The 20,471-nt window shown below is 45.1% G+C and overlaps 2 protein-coding genes across 9 annotated transcripts in view; one reads left to right on the top strand and one right to left on the bottom strand.

Moving 5' to 3' along the window:
* The first annotated feature begins 2,408 nt into the window (after window positions 1-2,408).
* Window positions 2,409-20,471, top strand: part of TOR1A (torsin family 1 member A) — a 29,782-nt gene continuing 11,719 nt past the window's right edge. For 4 of the 8 annotated variants that reach the window (XR_012155289.1, XR_012155288.1, XR_012155287.1 and 1 more), the window contains exons 1-5: window positions 2,410-2,657; window positions 3,299-3,564; window positions 5,335-5,510; window positions 5,601-5,728; window positions 20,089-20,152. Coding sequence is in view for 3 of the 8 variants with exons in the window: in XM_073314687.1 (XP_073170788.1) it covers window positions 2,456-2,657; window positions 3,299-3,564; window positions 5,335-5,510; window positions 5,601-5,728; window positions 8,577-8,827 (1,023 nt within the window). In the remaining 5 variants the exon portion in view is untranslated. Of the gene's footprint in view, window positions 2,658-3,298; window positions 3,565-5,334; window positions 5,511-5,600; window positions 5,729-8,576; window positions 8,892-17,251; window positions 18,767-20,088; window positions 20,153-20,471 lie in introns of those variants that run through there. The other 4 variants (XR_012155285.1, XM_073314689.1, XM_073314688.1 and 1 more) reach the window with 3 other exon arrangements.
* LOC140899335 (torsin-1A-like) lies at window positions 12,062-19,307 on the bottom strand. The gene is made up of 5 exons (XM_073314690.1): window positions 19,067-19,307; window positions 18,074-18,339; window positions 16,962-17,137; window positions 16,170-16,297; window positions 12,062-14,306 (listed from the first exon to the last, which is right to left on the bottom strand). The coding sequence occupies exons 1-5, from the start codon at window positions 19,245-19,247 to the stop codon at window positions 14,053-14,055; spliced, it is 1,005 nt and encodes a 334-aa protein (XP_073170791.1). The 5' UTR covers window positions 19,248-19,307; the 3' UTR covers window positions 12,062-14,052.

The raw sequence follows: 20,471 nt of genomic DNA, 5'->3' as shown, positions 1-20,471 counted from the left end.
AAAATGTAAATGACTGGTTTGTCTGCCTGTCTACAATACTAAAGATACTGGTAGGTTCAGGAGTTTGATAATGGTATCTAGGCTTTCATCTGGTCAAATCAATCTTCATGGTGTCATCAACCAAAGTAGTACTTGAACGTTGTTCCTAGCTGATAGCTGTTTGTCTTCATTCAAATGAATTTGATGGTGTTGGTCCAATTGTTAGTAGGCACATGCTCATATCACAGAAATTACTCCCACTCACAGTTAGCATGGTTATTGACAATCTCAATAAAAAAAGCCAATGAGTGAATGGGGCACTGAGACTGGACTGCCTTCTCACCTCTGAGAATTTCTGTTGCCACTACTGGTGGACTGACATCTTTCAAATAAAATTAACACAAAAAGAAAAATGTAAAATCTGTGCAAAATGGGAGGAGAAAAATAAATAGACTTTTCCTGTAACATTGTTACACATAAAGGCTAGCTATGAAAATAGTTGAAAGAGGCAATATTGTCTAGCACTGTGAACATCTGACTGAGGGTCCATTTACATAGCCCGTGGCAGCAAATCTCAGATCCCGGATTGACAGACTCGGGCTTGCACTATGGCAATAGAAATAGCTGTGTACATGTTTGGGCTCAGGCTGGATCTTAGAGCCCAACCTCCAGCCTGAGCCTAAACATCTATACAACTATGTTTAGCGCTGTAGCATAAACCCTGCAAACCTGAGTCTGTCAATCTGGGCTCTGAGATTCGCTGCTGAGGGCTGCCACTTGCGGTGTAGACATACCCTGAGAGTCTAGATACCAGCTTCGTGATTCTGCCACTGATACTCTCTGTAATCTGGAACACGTTATTTAATGTCTCTGTGCATCTGTGCTTAACGTCATCTGTAAAATGGGGAAAATGATTCTTTAAATGATTTTGGTCCTGGGGTGAAAAGTTCTGTGGTCATGTGTTTTGGTATATTCACCTTTTATCTAATAGTTGATTGTTGTTTGTTAGAACAGCACTAAATGTTATGCCTAAGCAACACAGATGGCTAGTTCCTGCACCATTTAAAAATACGACCAGTCTATCTCTTAACAGGTGTTATAATAAATAGAGATTACAAAAGTGCATCATCTAGCATTTAGAGTATGGATAAACAGCATGGAGAGTTCAAATATTTAAATAATCTTTTCCTCAAAAGATGACTTAAGAAATGTTGTACTGTTAATGAGTTCTGGAGTAATGTTTTTAATTTAACAGTCACAAGTGTGAGGCTACAGAGCCACCACCCTCTTTTCATATTTATAGCTGAAAACCAGTTGGTTTATCAGTGAGTTACATGCTTGCATTTGCTGTAAATCATCTGTGATAAACAAAATGTGTGAATCCAAAGGTTTCCAGTTCATTTTAGTGATGCTCAAGACCATTTTAATCTCAGGATCAACAGTGCATTGATACGTAAAACCACCTGATTTAGGAAGCATGAAAATAGCATTTTATACAACTTGACAAAACTGTTAATAATAGGAAGTACAATGTACAGTGACCAGACAGCAAATGTGAAAAAGTGGGACAGGGACTGGGGGGGTAATAGGAGCCTAAGACCCAAAAATCAGGACTGTCCCTATAAAATCGGGACACCTGGTCCTGCACAATGAAACGGTCTGGCTGAAAGCAGTGCCAATATTGTGTTCATTTTTTAGCAGGAGCAGGTTGAAATGGGCTTTTATCAACCAGCAGTGACTCTGAGCAGACAGACCAAAACCATTCTTTCTTAATTACTCTTTTCAAGGGGGCTGGGTGTTAAAGGGTTTGTATACCAGGCCTGACCTCCTTCCACAGGATATCAGGGCTGGAAGGGACCTCAGGAGGTCATCTAGTCCAACCCCCAGGGCTGATCCCTGATTTTTGCCCTGATCCCTAAATGGCCCCCCTCAAGGATTGAACTCGCAACCCTGGGTTTAGCAGGCCAATGCTCAGTCCACTGAGCTCTCCCTCCGCCCCTGCTTCTAGCCGCAGAGGACACAGGAGGAACAGGGAGCCTCTCAGCAAAGCTCTGACAGAACATTTGGGGCTTGTGGAGAGCAGGCTCAGGGCCGGGGCTGGCTGTCCCTCCAGCAGGGGCTCTGGGGCCATCTGCCGCTCGACCGCCCAGAGCGCTGGGTGCTCTGCCCCGCACCACGGCCCGGCGCTTCGGCCGCTACGGCAGCCTTGACCGCGTGTCGCGACACGTGACCTGCCGCGCAGCGTGCTCGCGGGCCTGGGGTCAAAGGGGAACTGGTCTGTCACGTGACAGTCAATGCCTCTGTTTCCAAAATGGCCGCCGCCTCCCGCCCGCTCCCTCAGCCTTGGAGAAGGCCTCTGCCCACAACCAAGATGGCGGCGGCGGCGGAAGCGGTTAGTCCGGATGCGGAAGCGCTGGGGCTGGGTCGGGGTGGCGGCTGGCAGGGTCGGGGCTGTGGGGGCCTGGCGGAGGGGGGTATGAAGCTGCTGCGGGTGCCGCCGGGGGCTGCCCTGGGCCTCGTGTTGCTGCTGAGCCCGGTGCAGACGGTGGAGCCCATCAGCCTCGGGCTGGCGCTGGCTGGCGCCGCCTCAGCGCTCACCGGCCTCATCTCCTACCCCCGCCTCTACTGCTACTTCAGGGAGTGCTGCCTCCAGCGGGAGGGGGCCCGGGCGGGCGCAGGTACGGGGGGTGGGGTTGGCAGTTATGGGGTAAGCACAGGGTTGGGGAGGGCTTGAGAGTTGTCGCGGTGGGGTGGAGTTGAGCTTGAGGGCTCTTTATGTGGGGGAAGGATCAGGGGCCCCTAGGAAGATGCACCCTGAGAGAGGGGGTCAGGGCAGGGTCGCTGGGGAGAGGGATATGGGGCAGCAGGCAGAGGAACGTGGTGAGGAGCAGGGACAGGCGATTAGAGGTTGGATGCCAAGGAGGCTGTTTTGGGGGGCTCTAGGGAAGATGAAGGGAGGACTGGGCTCTGCCTTCTTCTAAAGGGATGTGTGGCTGCTTCCAGATGGAAGGAGGGAGAGTAAAAGGGGGTATGATTATCTCCACAGGAACATGGCGTAGTGTTTGGCAGCTGGAACCAGAGCATCACATGCTAGGGTCTGTAGTCTCCACTGGTCATATCTATATATTAAAGAGAAAAGTGGTTGCTCTGTTCTAGTCAGGGTAGCTCTTTGATCCCCCCGGCAGCTGCCCTGGGATGAGCAAAGTTTGGGCACCCTGAGATAATGTTATTAAAGGGTCCTCTGTATTGAAGCAGCTTAGAAACGCTAAAACTTGTCACCGTCTTTTATACTTATCTGATTGGTGTCTTCTTCATTCAGCGCTCCAGGAGGATTTGGACAAGAAACTGTTTGGCCAGCACCTCGTGAAGAAGGTGATTGTGAAAGCTGTGATTGGCTTCTTGAACAATACAAACCCCAAAAAGCCTCTCACCCTCTCCTTGCATGGATGGACTGGTACTGGCAAAAACTTTGTCAGTAAAATAATTGCCGAGAGTATCTATGAAGGAGGCCTGAACAGCAATTATGTCCATCAATTTGTGTCCACTTTGCATTTTCCCCATGCACATAGTGTTGGCCACTACAAGGTGAGAGTGTATTTTGGAGCTCATCATAGGGAAGTGTGATTGTATTAGTTTATAAAGGTTATGGGATCGGGAGTACTAGCAAGTGAAGACTTTTTATCTGAAACAGTAAAATACAATGTATGTCGAGTCTGAAGTGCAAATGTGTATACCGTAACATTTAGGGACTGATTTCCCCTGGATGTAAAAAAAAATTGTTTATGCATCCTCTCATGTCCCTATCTAGAGGGAAAGGACACGGGTAGGGCATCAACATGGGACTTGGAACGGAGAACTGAACCCAAGTATCCCACCACAGGCTTCCTGTGTAACTTTGGGCATGTGACTTAGTCTTTCTCTGCCTCAGTTTCCCAATTGAAAAATGGGGCTAGTAGTACTTTGTCCCTCACAGCGATGTTGTGAGCATGGATACATTAAAGCTTGTGAAATGCTGAGATACCACAGTGACAGGGGCTATATAAGTACCTCAGGCAGGTAGATATGTGAGGCAGCACAGTTTAGAGAAATACCATTGTTTGCGTTCCTGAATTTTAATCCTGAATCTACCACTGGGTTGTGTGAGAGAGTCTCTTCTGCTGTCTGCGAGATGAGGATGAAACTTTTTTACCTAACAGGAGTATTGTGCTGATTAGTGAATGTTTGTACAGTGTTTTGAACATGTAAACACAAAATGTATGCATGCTGAAGACTTAAAGGAATGGAACAGTCTATACATAAGCTTTTAAAATGGAGAATTCTACTTTTTCTCTAGTTTATATGTTTCCCCTTGTAAAGCTTTCTATTGTCCTGCCCCAGCTGAGTCTTTCCTAAATGCAGTGGGAGAAATGGATCTTTATGCTCTTTGTTCACTTACAAAGAAAAACTGCTTGTGAAATTTACCATGTGGACAGTGCTAGAAATTAAAGCCCTCTTTATCCAAAGCACAGGCAGTGCTGTCTTCCCTGCACTGCCTCACCCATGTGCAGGAACCAAATAATAGTGAGACTGGTAAAATGATGATGATCTCTGGAGGTGATCAGCAGAGTCATTGTTGGTTTTAAATCAACTGTCCCAGTTCCTTTTCTTTCTCATTGCTAATCTTAAACGTAACATTTAACAGTGGGTAAACCCTTGTGCCATACAATAAAATACTTAAATGAGGTTAACCCCCTTTCTGAACAAAACTACACTTTTGAAAGGTTTTTAATCACCTCCAGTTAGATTATTTACTAGGGCTTAAAGCACGGGACTAGGAGTTATGATTCTAGGTTCAATTCCTAGCTGTTCCTGTGATTTTATTATGTGACCTTGGCTAAGTCACTTAATCTCTTGCTGACTCAGTTTGTGCAACATTCATTAGTTGGGTAATGTTTTGAGATCTAAGGATGGAATATGCTACATGACTGCAGAGTATTAGCACCAGAGAAAATAGTTTGCCCCACTGGGCTTCACTTTGTCCTACAAGCCAGATCACTGCTTTGTATTGATGTTCATTCACTGGCTTGAAGTATAGTCCTTTTTCATAGATACCTGGCAGACAGATTCTGGTAACTCACCCGAGTTCTTAAGGTTATTTTAACAACAGAATGCATTTCTGTTACTGTTCTTTTTATCATTGTTTACTGTTGACCTTTTAACCAGTTTTGGATCAAGAAATTCACAGAACTACAGGTACACAATTGAAGTTACAGCTTTTGAATGGAAAGGGGTGATCTAAAATCTACATATTTCCCGTGTCTTTAACGTGATATTGATGGAAATGGAATTTGCGTTCTCCTTTATTTTGTGTAACAGGACCAGTTGCAGTCATGGATTCGGGGAAACGTGAGCGCCTGTGGCAGGTCAATCTTTATATTTGATGAAATGGATAAAATGCATGCAGGGCTCATTGATTCCATCAAACCGTTCTTGGACTATTATGAGCAGCTTGATGGAGTGTCCTATCGGCGAGCCATCTTCATCTTTCTCAGGTAAGGAGCATCTGTGAAATACTTGCAATGCTATAAACTGAATGCTCTGAGAAACACATCCAGCTGAAATCCTTTCCCTCCTTCACACAGCAATGCGGGGGCTGAAAAGATAACAGAGGTGGCATTAGATTTCTGGAAAAGTGGAAAGAAAAGGGAAACCATGGAACTCAAAGACCTGGAAGCTGGAGTGTCTCTGTCTGTCTTCAACAATAAGAACAGTGAGTAAAATTGGTTATTCCCGTGTCTAAAAATACTTCTCTTTGAAAGAGTGGTTCTGCATCTATTTCTGGTATTTGTCAACTGCCTCTCCTTTGGAGAACACCTAAGAAACAAATGTTTCAGTTGTAATGGTCCCAGTGGTAATCATGGGATTGCCATAATATTTCACTCTTTACATAGTTTGACTCTTCAACAGACTATATGCAACTTTTAAGTGAGATTATTTTATGCATCTTTTTGCTGCCTGTGGCACTGACCTACTATCTCTGATGAGGAAGGTTGCCATTCCCCTTTCCAAGACTGTAGATAGATTTATTTCGCTCATAATTGGAGGGTTCACGATAAATGCCACACCCCAATCCTTCCTTGCCCTTCAGAATTGAGGGTGGATGGATTGCCAGCCTGAGTTAGTTTTCCTTAAATTATAATGGCATAGTTGTGTAGTTACAAAGTTATTTTTAACAATAGCTTAGAAATAAACCTTCTAACAATGGAACCGGAGTATTATAGCTCTCCAGCAGAGCAGTCTGCAGGATGACAAACTAAGAAGTGCACTCAGTGACTGTTGTGTTAAACGATGGATTCTGCATCTGTTGGTTGATATTGTTCTTTTGAGCAGCCTTAGGATGAGAGAGAGAGAGAGAGAAACTGCTTTTACCATGGTGAAAGTGCACACAGGTTTATTTACCAAGAGACAGAGAGAGAAGCAAAAATGGCAGGGCTAGAGTTGATGTGAACTGGTGTGTCGGCAGCAGTTGCAGCTCTGTGTGAACTCCAGTTTTCAGGCAGGGAGGTGCCATGGTATAGTCATGAAGTATTCAGACTGATGCTGTTTGGTTGCTGGTTTGAGATGGAGAGGAGTGGTGCAGTGTGAAGGACGTGGGACTGCTCTGTAATTCATTAACATTGTATGTGACCTGGCTCTTGAGAAGTTCACTGTGTCTACAACACAGTATGGATAAATAGATGGTTTTTAAAAAAAATTTAAATCTGACTTTTTGTTTAAATTTTTTCTTTTTTTTTTTAAATCTATTTAAAATTAAACATCTGGTTATGACAACCTGTGCTAGGGTCTAAACTTACTATAATCTATTAACATTTAAATTAAATAAAAAATATTAAGCATTACATGTTTGCTGCCAAATTTTAAAGAAAGTCAAACCACTGAACTGGTGGAAGTCACTGGCCAAACCAGCGTTCGTTGAAGTGCTAAACCAGCTTTTGACAGCAATAGCCTCTTCAGCAGATGCAGAGAAAGTTGTTGGGTTTTTTTTTTGGTTGGTTGGTTTTTACTTTATTCAGATAGGTCAGTTCAATGACTTTCATTCAATGAAAAGAAACCAATGGGAGTTGAAGAAACAGGAAAACTTGTTTTCCTCTTCCGATCTATGCGTCAGAGGATGACGTGTACTAGTTCTAAAATCCTAAAGGAGATGATGACGTGAAACAAGCAGTTAAATTCACTAACCACAGATAGTATTTTCTTTGTTTAAGAAATCAGTTTTAAATGCAAAACATTCTGATAAACATTTTGATACAAATCACAAATACATTTTTTTTAGTTAATAAGTGTATCATTCACCATTTCTGGCATAACAACAAATATAAAAAATAAAAATCTGAATAAATATAAATTAAGCTATATAACTGCTTAACTATGTATAGGTAACAGCACATCCTCTTAGTTAGCTTCTCCCACCCCCAACAAAAGCACCAAATTTAATGTAAAAGCTCTATTCAATTGGAAACCAACCTGTTTTAATGGTTACCAACCAATAAGAATCAACCTTTCTTTAGGAAAGTAACTCAAGTATAAATGCAAAATTCCATTAAAACTGATTATTTAATCAAGTTTTCCTGCTTGCTGATTTGCATTGATTAAAATTTGGTGGTTTTAAATCACTTTGATTTAATTCTAACCACTCTGCTGCATTGGGTTAAATATTGGGATATCTACTATGTGCATTTTAGTTTAACAGCAGGCGGTTGGGGAATAAAAACATGCCCTCGTAAACACTTGAAGGAGGCTTAGAGAAAATACCTGGGATATTAGCTGTGAGGAACCTACTTCCTTGGCTCCAGCCAAATTACAGAGCTTGTTTTGCCCAGCCTGGAAATCAAAATGACAATTTAAAAGATTCTGTGGCAAGAGGTCAGGTAGTCGTTTGTGGGGAATAAACTGAAACACTCATAGACCCTGCTGGAGGGTCTGAAGCAGAAAGGCCTTCCTAGGCTTCCAAGTCAGGGAGATGGTAAGCCATAGGTAAGATAGACATGTGCATGGCCCTTTGTTTTAAAATCCTCTTTGTTATGCTTTATTTCTACTGCTAAGATTAAACAATACTTTGGTTTGAAAAGGCTGTCTGGTCACTGTATTTACTGCTGGCCATGGGCTCCTGAAGGGAAGAACTGCAGGTACCCAAACCCGGTTGAACCTGTTAGAGTAAGCAAGGTTGATCCACCAGATACTGTGGCCAGGTCCCAGTCTAAAAGTGGGAGAATTGTAGGATTCTGCCCCAGGACAGGTAAAGGCTTAGAGCCTAACAACTGAGGGGCCGCACTGAGACTGGAGAGCGAGCAGAGGTGCCGCTAGCCTTGAAACCTTGACATGCAGCAACAGCTCCAATATGTGAGGTTTCTGTGTCCATCTTGCTTGGCTTAAAGTGAAGCCACGCTCCTACTATGGCAATGTGGGACCTTATAAAAAGAGAAGTGATTGTGGTAAGAATACAGACCAAGAGTAAACAACTTTAGGGTGGGTAGCAGGGAGTTGTGATAAATGTATCCCCCTCCCTACTAGCTGTCAGCCTCCACAAAAGGTGCACTAACCAACAGTATTTTTTGCAGGCGGCTTTTGGCACAGCAGCCTGATCGACAGAAACCTCATTGATTATTTTGTCCCCTTTCTGCCTCTGGAGTACAAACACGTGAAAATGTGTGTCAGGGTTGAACTTGAATCACGTGGCTACATGGTGGATGAAGAAATCATAACCAAAGTAGCTGATGAGATGACCTACTTCCCCAAGGAGGAGAAAATCTACTCTGATAAAGGATGCAAAACTGTGTTCACCAAGCTGGATTTTTACTATGACTTGTAATGTTTACGATGCTGTGATCTGCAAAGGAAAAAATGAACCTAATCATGAAGTGGAGAAACCGAAACATTTCATTTGTCAAGCACTTTTTTAAAAAAAAGGAACATTGTCATTTAATTGCCTGATGTAAATAAGTGGCAAGACACTTGTCTTTTTATTCTGGGAGAGCCCTGTAATAGTCATATCTTCAAAAGACATCAGTCCTGTGCCATGAAGTTAGGGAAGAACTGTGCATGGAGCAGTCACCCCTTCCAGAGCATTGTCTAACAGTACCTATGATTTATCTCAAATCATGGATTGGTTGATCGTTACAATTGTTCAGTGGAACACATATGTACGTTAGACCTGCAGTTTTGATCTGGTTTTAATTAGGTTTTAATTTGTAGAAATGGTTTCCAGATGATACAGAATATTTTAATCAAGGCCCTTATAGCTGCAAGACCATTCCTAGGAGTTGTGGGTGGGGTATTTCCCAGACTGTCTTTGAAAGGTGGATATGCAGGTTTTTGTTTTTCTTAAAAACAACCAGCCTTGGTGCTTCCAGCTCTATTGGAACCAAAGTGAGGGAGTGAGCCCATATGTCCTTTTACCTAGCATTATGCAGTGCCATTCTTATAAAAACAAGGGTGTAAACTGTCCCTTCTGGTGCCGGACTGCATTAGCGATGTGGAATCCATCTCTGATAAGGGAAGGTCAGTGTGTGAAACAAGGCTGAGTAGGAGGAGGAACTGCAGCAAAGTTGTTGACTGTATCCCTGTAGTGGAGTTAGTTCCTTCTTTGGCTGTTTGCTGTGAAGTGTAGCTGTGACACTGTCTTTCCTTTCTGGTAATGAAGAAAAGGGCTGTTTACTAAAATCTAGTGTTTGGCGTTTGTTTCATAGAATCAGAGTAATTGGAAGGCAGAATCTGTTAAATCCTATTCAGTCCATGTGGCTGCTGTAAGATTTTCTTTAGTTTTAAACTTTTCTAAATGCTGAAAGTAGCAGTCTGGGTAATTTTTCACCCCTTTCAAGCTCTGTGTGATTTAGTTTTGATCCTAGCCTTACAAGGCAGTGCCATGTGGAAAGGGATGAAGACAGCTTCAAAACTACCTGGGAAAATATTTAATTACTGTAATGGCATCAACTAAAGTTACAGCAGCCTATCTGCCAGTTTTAGTTATAATTGCCAACACTGTTAACTTTTTTGCATTTCAGTTTCTAGATCTTACAATTTCAAAATAAGATTTTTATAATTCCCTCAATAAAAGTTCTCACCAGTAACATTTGTATATGGTACCTCTCTGCTATTTGCATATATTGAAGGGACTGCCTCATGGTTATCTTTGTATGTAAATTTACCATCTTACCATGCTTATTCTGCCTTCTGGTTAGAGGCATTCTGCTGTGCTTGAATACAAACTTCCATGTTCATTTTTTGCGGCTAGGCTACAAAGGGGCTAGGTAGTGGAGAGAGACAGGGTTCTTTAGCCATTGCTGAAAAAGATTAGCTAAGTCATTATGATTTGCAATGTGAAGCAAGCGAATAATTAGTGCAGACTGCTTGGGATTGTGCATGAGTTTTCTAAAGCTATGCTAGTGCAAACCAGGTTCCTGTCTCTTTGTAAGAGGAACAGTCTTCCACAGGCTGTAGTCTCAACTGTATTCTAAAGGTGCCTAAAACACTGACTGAAATTGTCCAGCTGCTAGAGTAGATTAAAACCCCACTTCCTCTTAAAATGCCCACTTCTTATTGATGTCACTAGCATGGGTGACTAGTTACAGTAAGTGATGATGGCCGTGGTTATGTCTACATTGTGCCACAGTGCAGACCAGGGATGTGTGAATTGCAGCAGGCACGAGGGTGCTGCATTATAACTGCTGTGGACGCTGTACCTAGTTTGCAGTAATGTAGTCCTCTTCAAACAGGACTCTGTTTCTGCAAAGTAGATACCTTTTAGTTCATTCCAGCAGTGTCCACATGGGACAGTTAAAATGCAGCACTTGGTGTGCATTGCTTTTTGCACCTCTGTAGAGAAATGGAGCAGCAGGATTCAAGCCTTTCCTGTTTGTTCTTGTTACATTTGGATAACGTAAATTAACTTAAAACTGTTAGCTCATTCTCAGAGATTCCCTTTAACCTGCTGGTTTCATAACCCCCCAGGAGCCTGAGTTTTTGAAACTCGCAGGGCAGACCAGCTGGAATAAGGGTGTAGTGCTCCAAACAGTCGCTATTTGATGGCTTCCCTGAAATAATAAATTGAGGATTACATTCTACAAACTTATAGTGACATGATGCAATTAGCAGAGAGGGGAAGCAAGAAACTTCCATCACTGGTGTCCCTGGTGGTTTCTGTCCAAGAAATCCTGCTCTTGTTTATATCACAATATCCTGAACCTCTCACTTTCAGTAGTGAAGAACATTACGCAACTCTGCCAAGTAATACTTTGCACTTCCATCCATTAGCGAACTCAAAGCACTTAATGCTGTTAGAGTCCTACTGTGAGCATCTATGAGAGCACGGGGTGGGGAAGGGAGGAAAGAGCATTCGCCCTGTCTTGCATAGAACACCAATTTCCCACTAATGGTAGGATGTTTATACTGGGCTGCTGGCATTTTAACCCTGCTGTCTAGATGGAGTGTTTAAATTCTAGCAGCTGAACTCCAGGGGTACTACCACAGTACTTACACTCTAACAGTGGGGGAAATTGAGATCAAGTGACCTGGTCAGGGTCTGGTGACAGTTAGGACCGAGATCCTGCTTGAATACATCCTATTACTGCTGAAGATATGTGGCAAGCTACATTTCTACAGATTGCATCATAGAAAAAACTGGCAGGAATGCTGAAGATTTGCTGTGAGAAGAGCAAACTTTCAGCCATTCTTGCCCAGTGGAAACAGGTAAAAATGCAACCTTTTCAGCTAAATCCCCACCTCAGGTTTATCACCTGAAAGGAGCATTACTTCTCTGACTCAGGAAGGCCTTCCACCTCTATACTCCTGAATGGCACCTTTGCAAATTGCATTGGTGTGGCTGAACTGGGGCACCCTGCTGTATTCAACAAAAAGCTACAGGGAGGTCTAGCCTATTCTTACCTGCTCCTTCCTACAAGGTACCTTTGTAAGTCAGTTGTTACTTAAAGATGGCCCAACTTCATCAGACCAAACTTGAGTGGAAGGAACTTGAGATACCACAGCATGAATGCCTAGGTGTTAAGCAGTCGAATGGTAGTGTCTACCAGCTGGCAGTTCTTTAATAAGTCAAAAGGCAGCTGAAGGACAAAAGACATTTATTGCAGCTATGACCTTTTAGAGTTTTAAAAACTGCATGAGTACTTTACATTCAGATCAGAGGTACTAAACGTTTGTGAGTGCAGTGTTTAGAACCTTTTTGAGGAAGAGTTACCAATAAAGATAAAACATCACACATCAAAGCAACAGTCCAATATCCCAAGGTTAATAGCTACTGTCCACTTCAAGTGATTGCATCAGAGTAAACAGTTTGTCACAGTTATGACAAAACTGCATGCAAGGTTATAAAAAGTGTAACTGACTCCTTCAATTGCAGAGGTTAAGGTGAACATTTAAAGCTTTCTTGCTAGTAGTTTGAATAAAAACAGGCTTGATTTGAGACATTAATAAAAAGCAGTTTTCCAAACCATCTTAAAACAAGTGTCAATGTATAAGAGGGAGTTAATTCAGCAATTACATAATAAAATCAAGTTCCTCCCATGAGTCTTAGCTGCACTGATACTATGCTGCACATACACATTAAGTGAACTATGTAGTAAGTTAAGCTTTCTTATCCTCCATTTATGTAAAGGCACTTCCAGCTCTCATGTATGGCAGAGTAGGAGGGAGAAAAAGAGTTAGAAAGTTGAGTCTTTGGTGAGTAAGCTGCAATATGAAAACTCCACCCTTACTGGATGGGTGAAGGTTGATCCTCTCCCAGCTTCCTAACCCTTCAGGTTCCCATTTCACCTTGCTGCTGGGAACAAGATGTTTCACACTGACTGTGCCAGACACAGGTTCTCTTTAATAACTATTAAAAATAAGGCTGCAATGGGGGAAGATTGTTCTTTGACTATATTTCCCACTCCCCCCCTTCCCTTCCCAGTTCTGTAGGAAAAGATTTTGTACTTTCACTTCAACAATCTAGTATAAAATAGTATCAAAAATAGACTATTCAAAATCATTTCTACTACAAGGTAACATTCAAGCAAGGTGTGTGTCTGGGGAGGGGAAGGGGGGTATTCCTGGATTACACAGCTGTGGCTTGGAGGGAATGTAACACCTTGTGGATTTCATGCCCACCACCATGCATAGATATTGACCTGACACGTTGTAACAGTCAAACCTTCATGAATGTTTCCCCACTGAAAGACAAGACGCTTTCCTGAGGTGCTGTAGCAGTCAAACCCCTGGTGAACGGTTCCCCCTGCCCACTGAAAGGGGCAGAAATACCCACTGGCAGCCAAGCACACAGCCACTTGGACTCCCTTTGATTCAAATTTCATATGAGGAGGGGAAAGAATAGAGAGTCTTTTGGATAGAAACCATGGAGGGAAGCAACTAATTTCTCCCCAACCCCAGGTTTCTTTGAGTTCACCTTAACGTTCCACATCACCACAGCAGGAGGCATGAAGACAGCTTAGAGTCAGAAATGAACCAAGGTCCTGCCCTTCCATCCCCGGAGAGCTGACCCTCTACGCACAACACTACCAACCTTCTCCAGAGCACAAGGAGTACTTCCAGCACAGTGGCATTTGAACTAGCAAAGCATCAAGGACTCTACCAGTGCCATTATCATGGACCCTGGGCACGCCAGCTGAAGTCCAGGCCAAAGCTCCTATTGGACCTTCCATGTGCTAGGAAGGGACTGTGGCCAAATGGAAGGATTCCTTCATTTTACTCCAGTTGTCTAGTAGCAAGGGTTGGAGGGAGAGGATGGAATTTTTAACAATCTCAGCTGTTAAAATACAATACAGTGAAGGCTGTATCCAGTGATGAATGCTATGCTCAAAGATATCTAGAGACTATCCCAGATTAAAAAGGCAACAGTTGGGTACTGCATGTTTAAGGAAGAGCATTGGGGTTTAAAAAAAAAAAAAATCAGTCATTCCTAGGATCCCTGCCACATGTCCCAAAATATTAAAAGTGCAAAGAAGACAGACTTCAAAATGCCATTAAAAGTGCTTCAGCGAGCTAAAGGGGCGCAGAGTTCCTTGTTCCACCTCAGTTCCATATTGCTCATAACCTCTCCCAGTAATACAGCAGCTTCTGCTGCACAAGCTTGCAGCCTTTATCAGAGTAGATTTTCTCATCTTTTGGGAAGAACGTCATCTCGTTGGCCACCTCATCGACGATTGCCTCGTTGATTTTCTTGCCACCAGACTCGATTTCTGCCCTGATGCACATCTTAAGATGCTTGTACTCCAGGGGCAGGAAGGGGACAAAGTAATCAATGAGGTTTCTGTCGATCAGGCTGCTGTGCCACAAGCCACCTAGAAAACATCAGACAGGAGGTTTGCTTAAATGGTCAGGGAGAACATCTGTAACATCCTAATGACAGTTCTGTTCTCCATTGTCAGTAAATACTTGCTCCTTGTTTTCTAGGTAGGTGATTTTACTCAATGACAGATGAACAGCCCCATACCACTTCCAAACATGAAAGGCCCAGGCACTGCACCTAGGTCTTACACCTCTAGGGACATTATCTAAGATTTAGACTTTGATTCATATTGGTCACTTATAATGGCACTAGCTTGCACCAGGCGTAAAGCAGGAATATTCTGTACACAGCTCTGTCAGTGCTCTTCAATCCTGATCTGCAGTACCCTCTGCTGGTCCAGGTACAGGTCTTCCTCTGTGCAGAGGTCTTTGATTTTACTGTTATCAGTGGAGCCCTACCAAATTCACAGCCATGAAAAACGCATCACAGACCGTGAAATCTGGTCTTGTATGTGCTTTTACTCTATACCAGGGGTTCTCAAACTTCATTGCACTGCGACCCCCTTCGGACAACAAAAATTACTACATGACCCCTGGAGGGGGGACCGAAGCCTGAGCCCGCCTGAGCCCCGCCACCTGGGGGGAGGGCAAAGTCAAGCCCAAGGGCTTCAGTCCCAGGCAGGGGACCTGTAATACGAGCCCCAATGCCCAGGGCTGAAGCCCCGGATGGAGATGCTCAGGCCTTGGCCCCAGAAAGTCTAAGCCAGGCCTGGCAACCCCATTAAAATGGGTTGGGACCCACTTTGGGGTCCCAACCCACAGTTTGAGAACTGCTGCCCTATACTATACAGATTTCACGGGGGAAACCGATGTTTCTCAAATTAGGGGTCCTGACCCAAAAGGGAGTTACCGTGGGGTGACAAGGTTATTTTAGGGGGGGGGGGGTCATGGTGTTGCCACCCTTCTGCGCCGCCTTCAGAGCTGGGCGGCTGGAGAGCGGCGGCTGTTGACCAGGCACCCAGCTCTGAAGGGAGCACCCCGCCAGCAGCAGCGCAGAAGTAAGGGCGGCAATACCATACCATGCCACCCTTCCTTCTGCGCTGCTCCCTTCAGAGCTGGGTGACTGGACAGTGGCAGCTGCTGACTCAGGGCCCAGCTCTGCAGGCAGCAGCGCAGAAGGAAGGGTGGCAACACCAGACCAGGCCACACTTACATCTGCGCTGCTGCTGGCAGCCGCTCTGCCTTCAGAGTTGGTCTCCCAGCCAGCAGCCACCGCTCTCCAGCAGCTCAGCTCTGAAGGCAGCGCTGGCGTGAGCAGCAGCACGCAAGTCAGGGTAGCAGTACCTCAACCCACTCCCCATGATAACCTTGCAACCTCCCCCCAACGACTCCTTTTTGGGTCAGGACCCTTACCGTTATAACACCATGACATTTCAGATTCAAATAGCTGAAATCATGAAATTTATGATTTTTAAAATCCCATGACCATGAAATTGACCAAAATGAACCCTGAATTTGGTTGGACCCTAGTTATCAGGTAGGCAGCTATCTTCTAAGAACCAGGCTGGGATCATCTAACATCATTTTCACTGGGACCCAAGTTAGGTTATAAACTCAGGTCAATCCACAGAGGTGAAAAACATTGGGCATCATTTCTCCCTGAAACAAACATTCTGTTGGGTGAGGACCCGATCCTGAGAGCTGCAGAGTGCCTCCTGAAATGTGCAAAGCATCCAGTGAAATCAATGAATTGTTGTGCTCAGAGCCTGGCAGTATCTGGGCCTAACTGTGTGGGAGTGCGAGTACAACAATATTACACAGTTAAAGAGGCAAGCTGGAGCAGCACACACCGAGCGAGGATTTTCTGTGGAGTTATGAAGTAAAAGAACCTCCCACTCATTGGGAAAGTAACTCACTATTCTTATTATTGAAGACTGCTACAGATAACAGAGGCTCCAGGTCTTTCAGCTGAATCTGCTTCCTGTCTTTTCCACTCCTCCAGAAGTCCAGAGCTGCTTTATTAATTAAATCCCCACCGGCATTACTGTTCATGAGAGAAAGAGTTTAGTACAGACCCAAGACAGGAAGAGTCCAGCATCTCTTCTCTAGCAGGATTAGATTTAACACTTGTCTGGTCTAATGTTTGTCTGCATGGCAAGCACTATGTCACTAGAATAAAAACCTTAAACCAATGCCAAAGTCATTTAGGACTAAATTCCACATTGTCCTTACAGCGTTGGTTCTGAGCCACAATACCTCTTGCTCAGAAGAAATGGTCACATAGCTCCCTCTCAAAAGAAATCATCAGCTAAGCACATGTGATGGGCCCTCTGAGTGATGCAAAGTAGTCTCTCCACCACCCTGTAGTGAAGCTCCCAGCACATGGAATGAGGGACAGATTCAGGATCTGATCTCCAATCTGCTGTATAGATTACTAGACTAGACTATCAGATTGGCCCACTTTAAGGTGTTATGCACTACAGTCCTTTGCTGGATGGAGGCAGAATTGCTCAACTGTATCATAGGCCCTGCAATGCAGACAGCTAATGGACATTCTTCTTTAGCTCAGATAGCACATGCTTTTTGACAGAAGAATCTGGGTTCTATTCCTGCTGATGCTTGGAAGTTCTTCGTGGTCAAGACACATACCACAGTGACAGTGAAGGCGCAGGTGACCCTGGATTTGCCATGGTAGACAGACAACAAACCTGAGAAAGATAAAGATGGCTCTCCGGTAGGACACCCCATCAATCTGCTCATAATAGTCTAAGAATGGCTTGATGGCATCAATGAGGCCAGGGTGCAGTTTATCCATTTCATCAAATACGAACACGGACCTGGCACAGGCGCTCACGTTACCCCGAATCCACGTTTGCAATTGATCCTGGAACAAACGAGAAACACACATTAAACAACTAGGTCCCACTTGCAGAAAGCGCAAAAAACACCTGGGAGGGGGTGTGAGTAATGATCCTTTCAATGCTCTGATTATATGCAGCTTCCAGAAGGGAGGAATATGACCACTACCTTCACATGCTGCTAGGATGTGAATCCTGTTCCAGTTATTTGATGAGAGTCACCATAAAGCGCATTATTCCTTCCAACCTCAGTTGAACAGTTAAAGCATGAAGATCGTGGTTCAAATGGAAGACCATACAGGGGAAAGGAAGAAATTTCTTCTACAGTACTACTTTTACCATCTACTTGACTAATAATAAAAAACAAACAACCGTCAAAAATAGATTCCTGAAATGTTCAGTTTTAAACATTTAAAGATGCTTTGAGTACGTAACTTTCAGTCTGTGACTATCCTTTTCATGGAAGTTGCAGGGAATAAACAAGGTGATCAGCATCAGTCACTTATAAGCCTCTGAAATTACTGTTCCTTACAGTCACCTCATTTAGCTTGAGCAAAGGACATTTCACAATAGTGAAAGCTGTAAAAAGAAATGTGAAGGGTAACCCCAGGGGAAGGTAGGCAAGGTAGGCAAGGAAGTAATTTTTAATCCTTTGAGGAACACTGAAAAGCAAGAGTAAACAGACTTGTCTGTTTCACTTTCCATTTCTTAGCATTTAACTCAGTGCTGTTGTGTTCCAGTTTCTAGCACTGCAGGGGAATATTTAGATTCCACCTCCACAAACTTATCAGTGAATGTTTGAAAATACACAGAAACACTAGCTGGATACAAGAGTTTGTTATTTGAGATCTTGAGACACCTATGGATTTGTACATCAGGAACAATCTAATTTCACAGGGTAGCGTTTTAATGATTAATATTTACTAATATCACCAAGGAGAAGTTAAAATTTGCTCTCTTACCTTATACAGTTGAATCTGATGTTCATGTGGGAAGTGTAGTGTGGCTATAAAGAGATGAACAAATTTGCTTTTCTGTCCCGCTTTGTGAATGCTTTTTGCGATGAATTGGCTGACAAAGTTTTTACCCGTGCCTCCCCAGCCGTGTAGGGAGAGAACAAGTGGCTTTTTGGGATTTGGGTTATTTCTGAATCCAGTCACTGCTTTCAGGATCACGTCTTTGGCAAGGTGCTGTCCAAAGAGTTTATTATCCAGATCCTCCTTCAGTGCTGAAGAATCCAAGGAGAAAAAGAAAAAAGGTCATTTGAGAAGAGCAAAGATTTCAGAAAATGGCTTGCAAATTGAATGGCATCATTAATCCCATTTCTCTCTCTGGGCAGTCTGGTATCTTTACCCCACACTAGGAAACATTAGAGGGGCCTCGGTAACTGTGCTAGGAAAACAGAGCCCGATATTGATTTGCACTTACATCAAGGATCTCCAAGTGTTTTAAGAACGCTAATGAATGTGGCTCCCAGAATGTCCAGCTGCGGTACCTGAAGGATCAGCCCCATTTCACAGATGGGGAAACTTCAGACAGAGAAGGCAAGGGCTTTTCTCAAGGTCACATTGCAAATGAGTAGCAGGGCTGGGAGTAGCACCCTGGGGTGCTGACCCCAGTTCTCCACTCTTTCCAGTAAGCCAGGCTCCTTCCCTTTGAAGCCCGGGTCTATCCCAAGCAGCTCTCCCTCCTCCCATGTCCCCTCCACCGGGCCAGCCTGGGGCTGCTAGTCCCCCAAGGCTCGCTGGCCGGGTCCCGCTCTGCCCCTGGTGTCCCTGCCCCCCAGTTCCAGCCTGGAGCTAGCGCCCTCGGCAGCACCGACCCAGTCCCCTGGGGTTCGATCCCGGTTCCGTTGGGCCAGCCCCCCGCCTCGGCTCCCCCCGGTTCTGCTCCAGCTCCCCGGCCTGGTCCGGTCCCCCTCCCCCGGCTAGGGCTCGGCCCCCCTGGCCCGGTACCGGTGGTATTGGGCCGGTCCGCCGCCCCGGGGCAGCACTCCACGAAGCCGCAGTAGAAGCTGGGGTAGGAGAGGTAGCCGGTGAGCACCGAGGCCGCCCCGATGGCGATGCTCAGGCTGATGGGCTCCAGCGCGGCCGAGCCCGGCGCCAGGAGCCAGAGCAGCCCCAGCAGCAGCTGCATGGCGGCTTCAGCGGGCCGGCCTCGACCGCGAGGGAGGCAGCGGCTCGCCGCCGGAGCCCGGTAGAAACTACGACTCCCGGCGGCCCCTGCGCCGCGCCCAGCACTTCCGCCCCGCGCGGCGCTTCGCCGCCATCTTTGTGAGGGGTGATGTAGATTCCCGTGCTGGAAAAGCGCGGGAGGGAGCGTTCGGGCGACAGCTACTTCCGCCCCGCGCGCACACGCTTCCTCCTGCTATCTTTGTGAGGGGCGGATGCAGGCAACGGCTTGGAAGGGGGTGGGGGGGTCAGGGATAGGGGCAGGGGCGTATGTTCTGCCCAGACCAAGCCTAGGTGAGGCGGTGCGCTGGCTTCTGGCTCCATTGAGGAGCCTGGTTTCCTCTGATTGTTTCCCATCCTCCCTGGAAGGGGGGTGTGTATTACAGCCTGTTTCCCTCACAGCTCTGGGGGTGCTGGTGCCACCACAGGTTGCGACGCAGCATCCCCTTGGGGCGCAGGAGACCAGCTGAAAAGCCTGTGTGTCGTTTTCCCCGCCCCCCGGCTGTGACGCCAGCCAGCCTGCCTGTTCTCACCTCATGGTGCAACACGATGACGTCAGAGTAAAATGTTCTCATCACAATCCCCGTTCTCCCACAAAGGCTCCCATGGAACGAGCTCTGCAGGTGGCAGAGTTGCACCCTTTCTCCGATCCCACAGGCATTCTCCCGCATGATGTGTCTATCACAGCCCAGAAGATACCTTCCTTTTCATGTAAAGTGTCAGCGCGGATACCTTTCCTCACCATGCACAGGAATAGTTTGAACCTGTCTGAACCGTGCTTCTCTCTTATTTGTTTACCATTACAGTTTGAAAGCTACACGTCCGCAGCAGCAGCAGAGTGCCCCGTGCCAACACCCACAGATGGGAGAGGTAAATCATTGCAGACTATTACAAAAGAGAGTAAACAGTGAGCCAGCCACGGGTAAATACACAAAGGACTTCCCAAACTGCACTAAATCCTACAACCACCAAGACAAAAGAGCCAGAGGGAAAATTTCATTTTAAAATTCCAGCAGTTGCAAGTATAGTTGTTTGAGGATGACATCATTGTGTTTCTTTGTACATTTAAGAAAGCAGGTGGCAACTGGTGAACTGACCTCTTGAAAGACAATAGAAAAGAGCGTTATAATAGACAAGGCGAGTGAAGATGGAAGCATGGATGAGGATTTCAGCAGAAGTGAAGATGAGT

Source organism: Lepidochelys kempii, chromosome 16 (assembly GCF_965140265.1).
Source record: "Lepidochelys kempii isolate rLepKem1 chromosome 16, rLepKem1.hap2, whole genome shotgun sequence".
NCBI classification, from domain to species: Eukaryota; Metazoa; Chordata; order Testudines; family Cheloniidae; genus Lepidochelys; species Lepidochelys kempii.
The sequence above is the reverse complement of the archived record's forward strand: the minus strand, read 5'-3'. Positions and strand labels throughout refer to the sequence as shown.

Bases quoted from the DNA above. Each gene is read 5' to 3' on its own strand.
- LOC140899335 (XM_073314690.1), bottom strand. From the start codon at position 19,247: ATGCAGCTGCTGCTGGGGCTGCTCTGGCTCCTGGCGCCGGGCTCGGCC. The intron at 17,138-18,073 runs GTAAGAGAGCAA...CGTTTGTTCCAG, and splicing joins ATCAGATTCAACTGTATAAG to GATCAATTGCAAACGTGGAT. The intron at 16,298-16,961 runs GTTTGTTGTCTG...TCTCATGAACAG, and splicing joins GCCATCTTTATCTTTCTCAG to TAATGCCGGTGGGGATTTAA.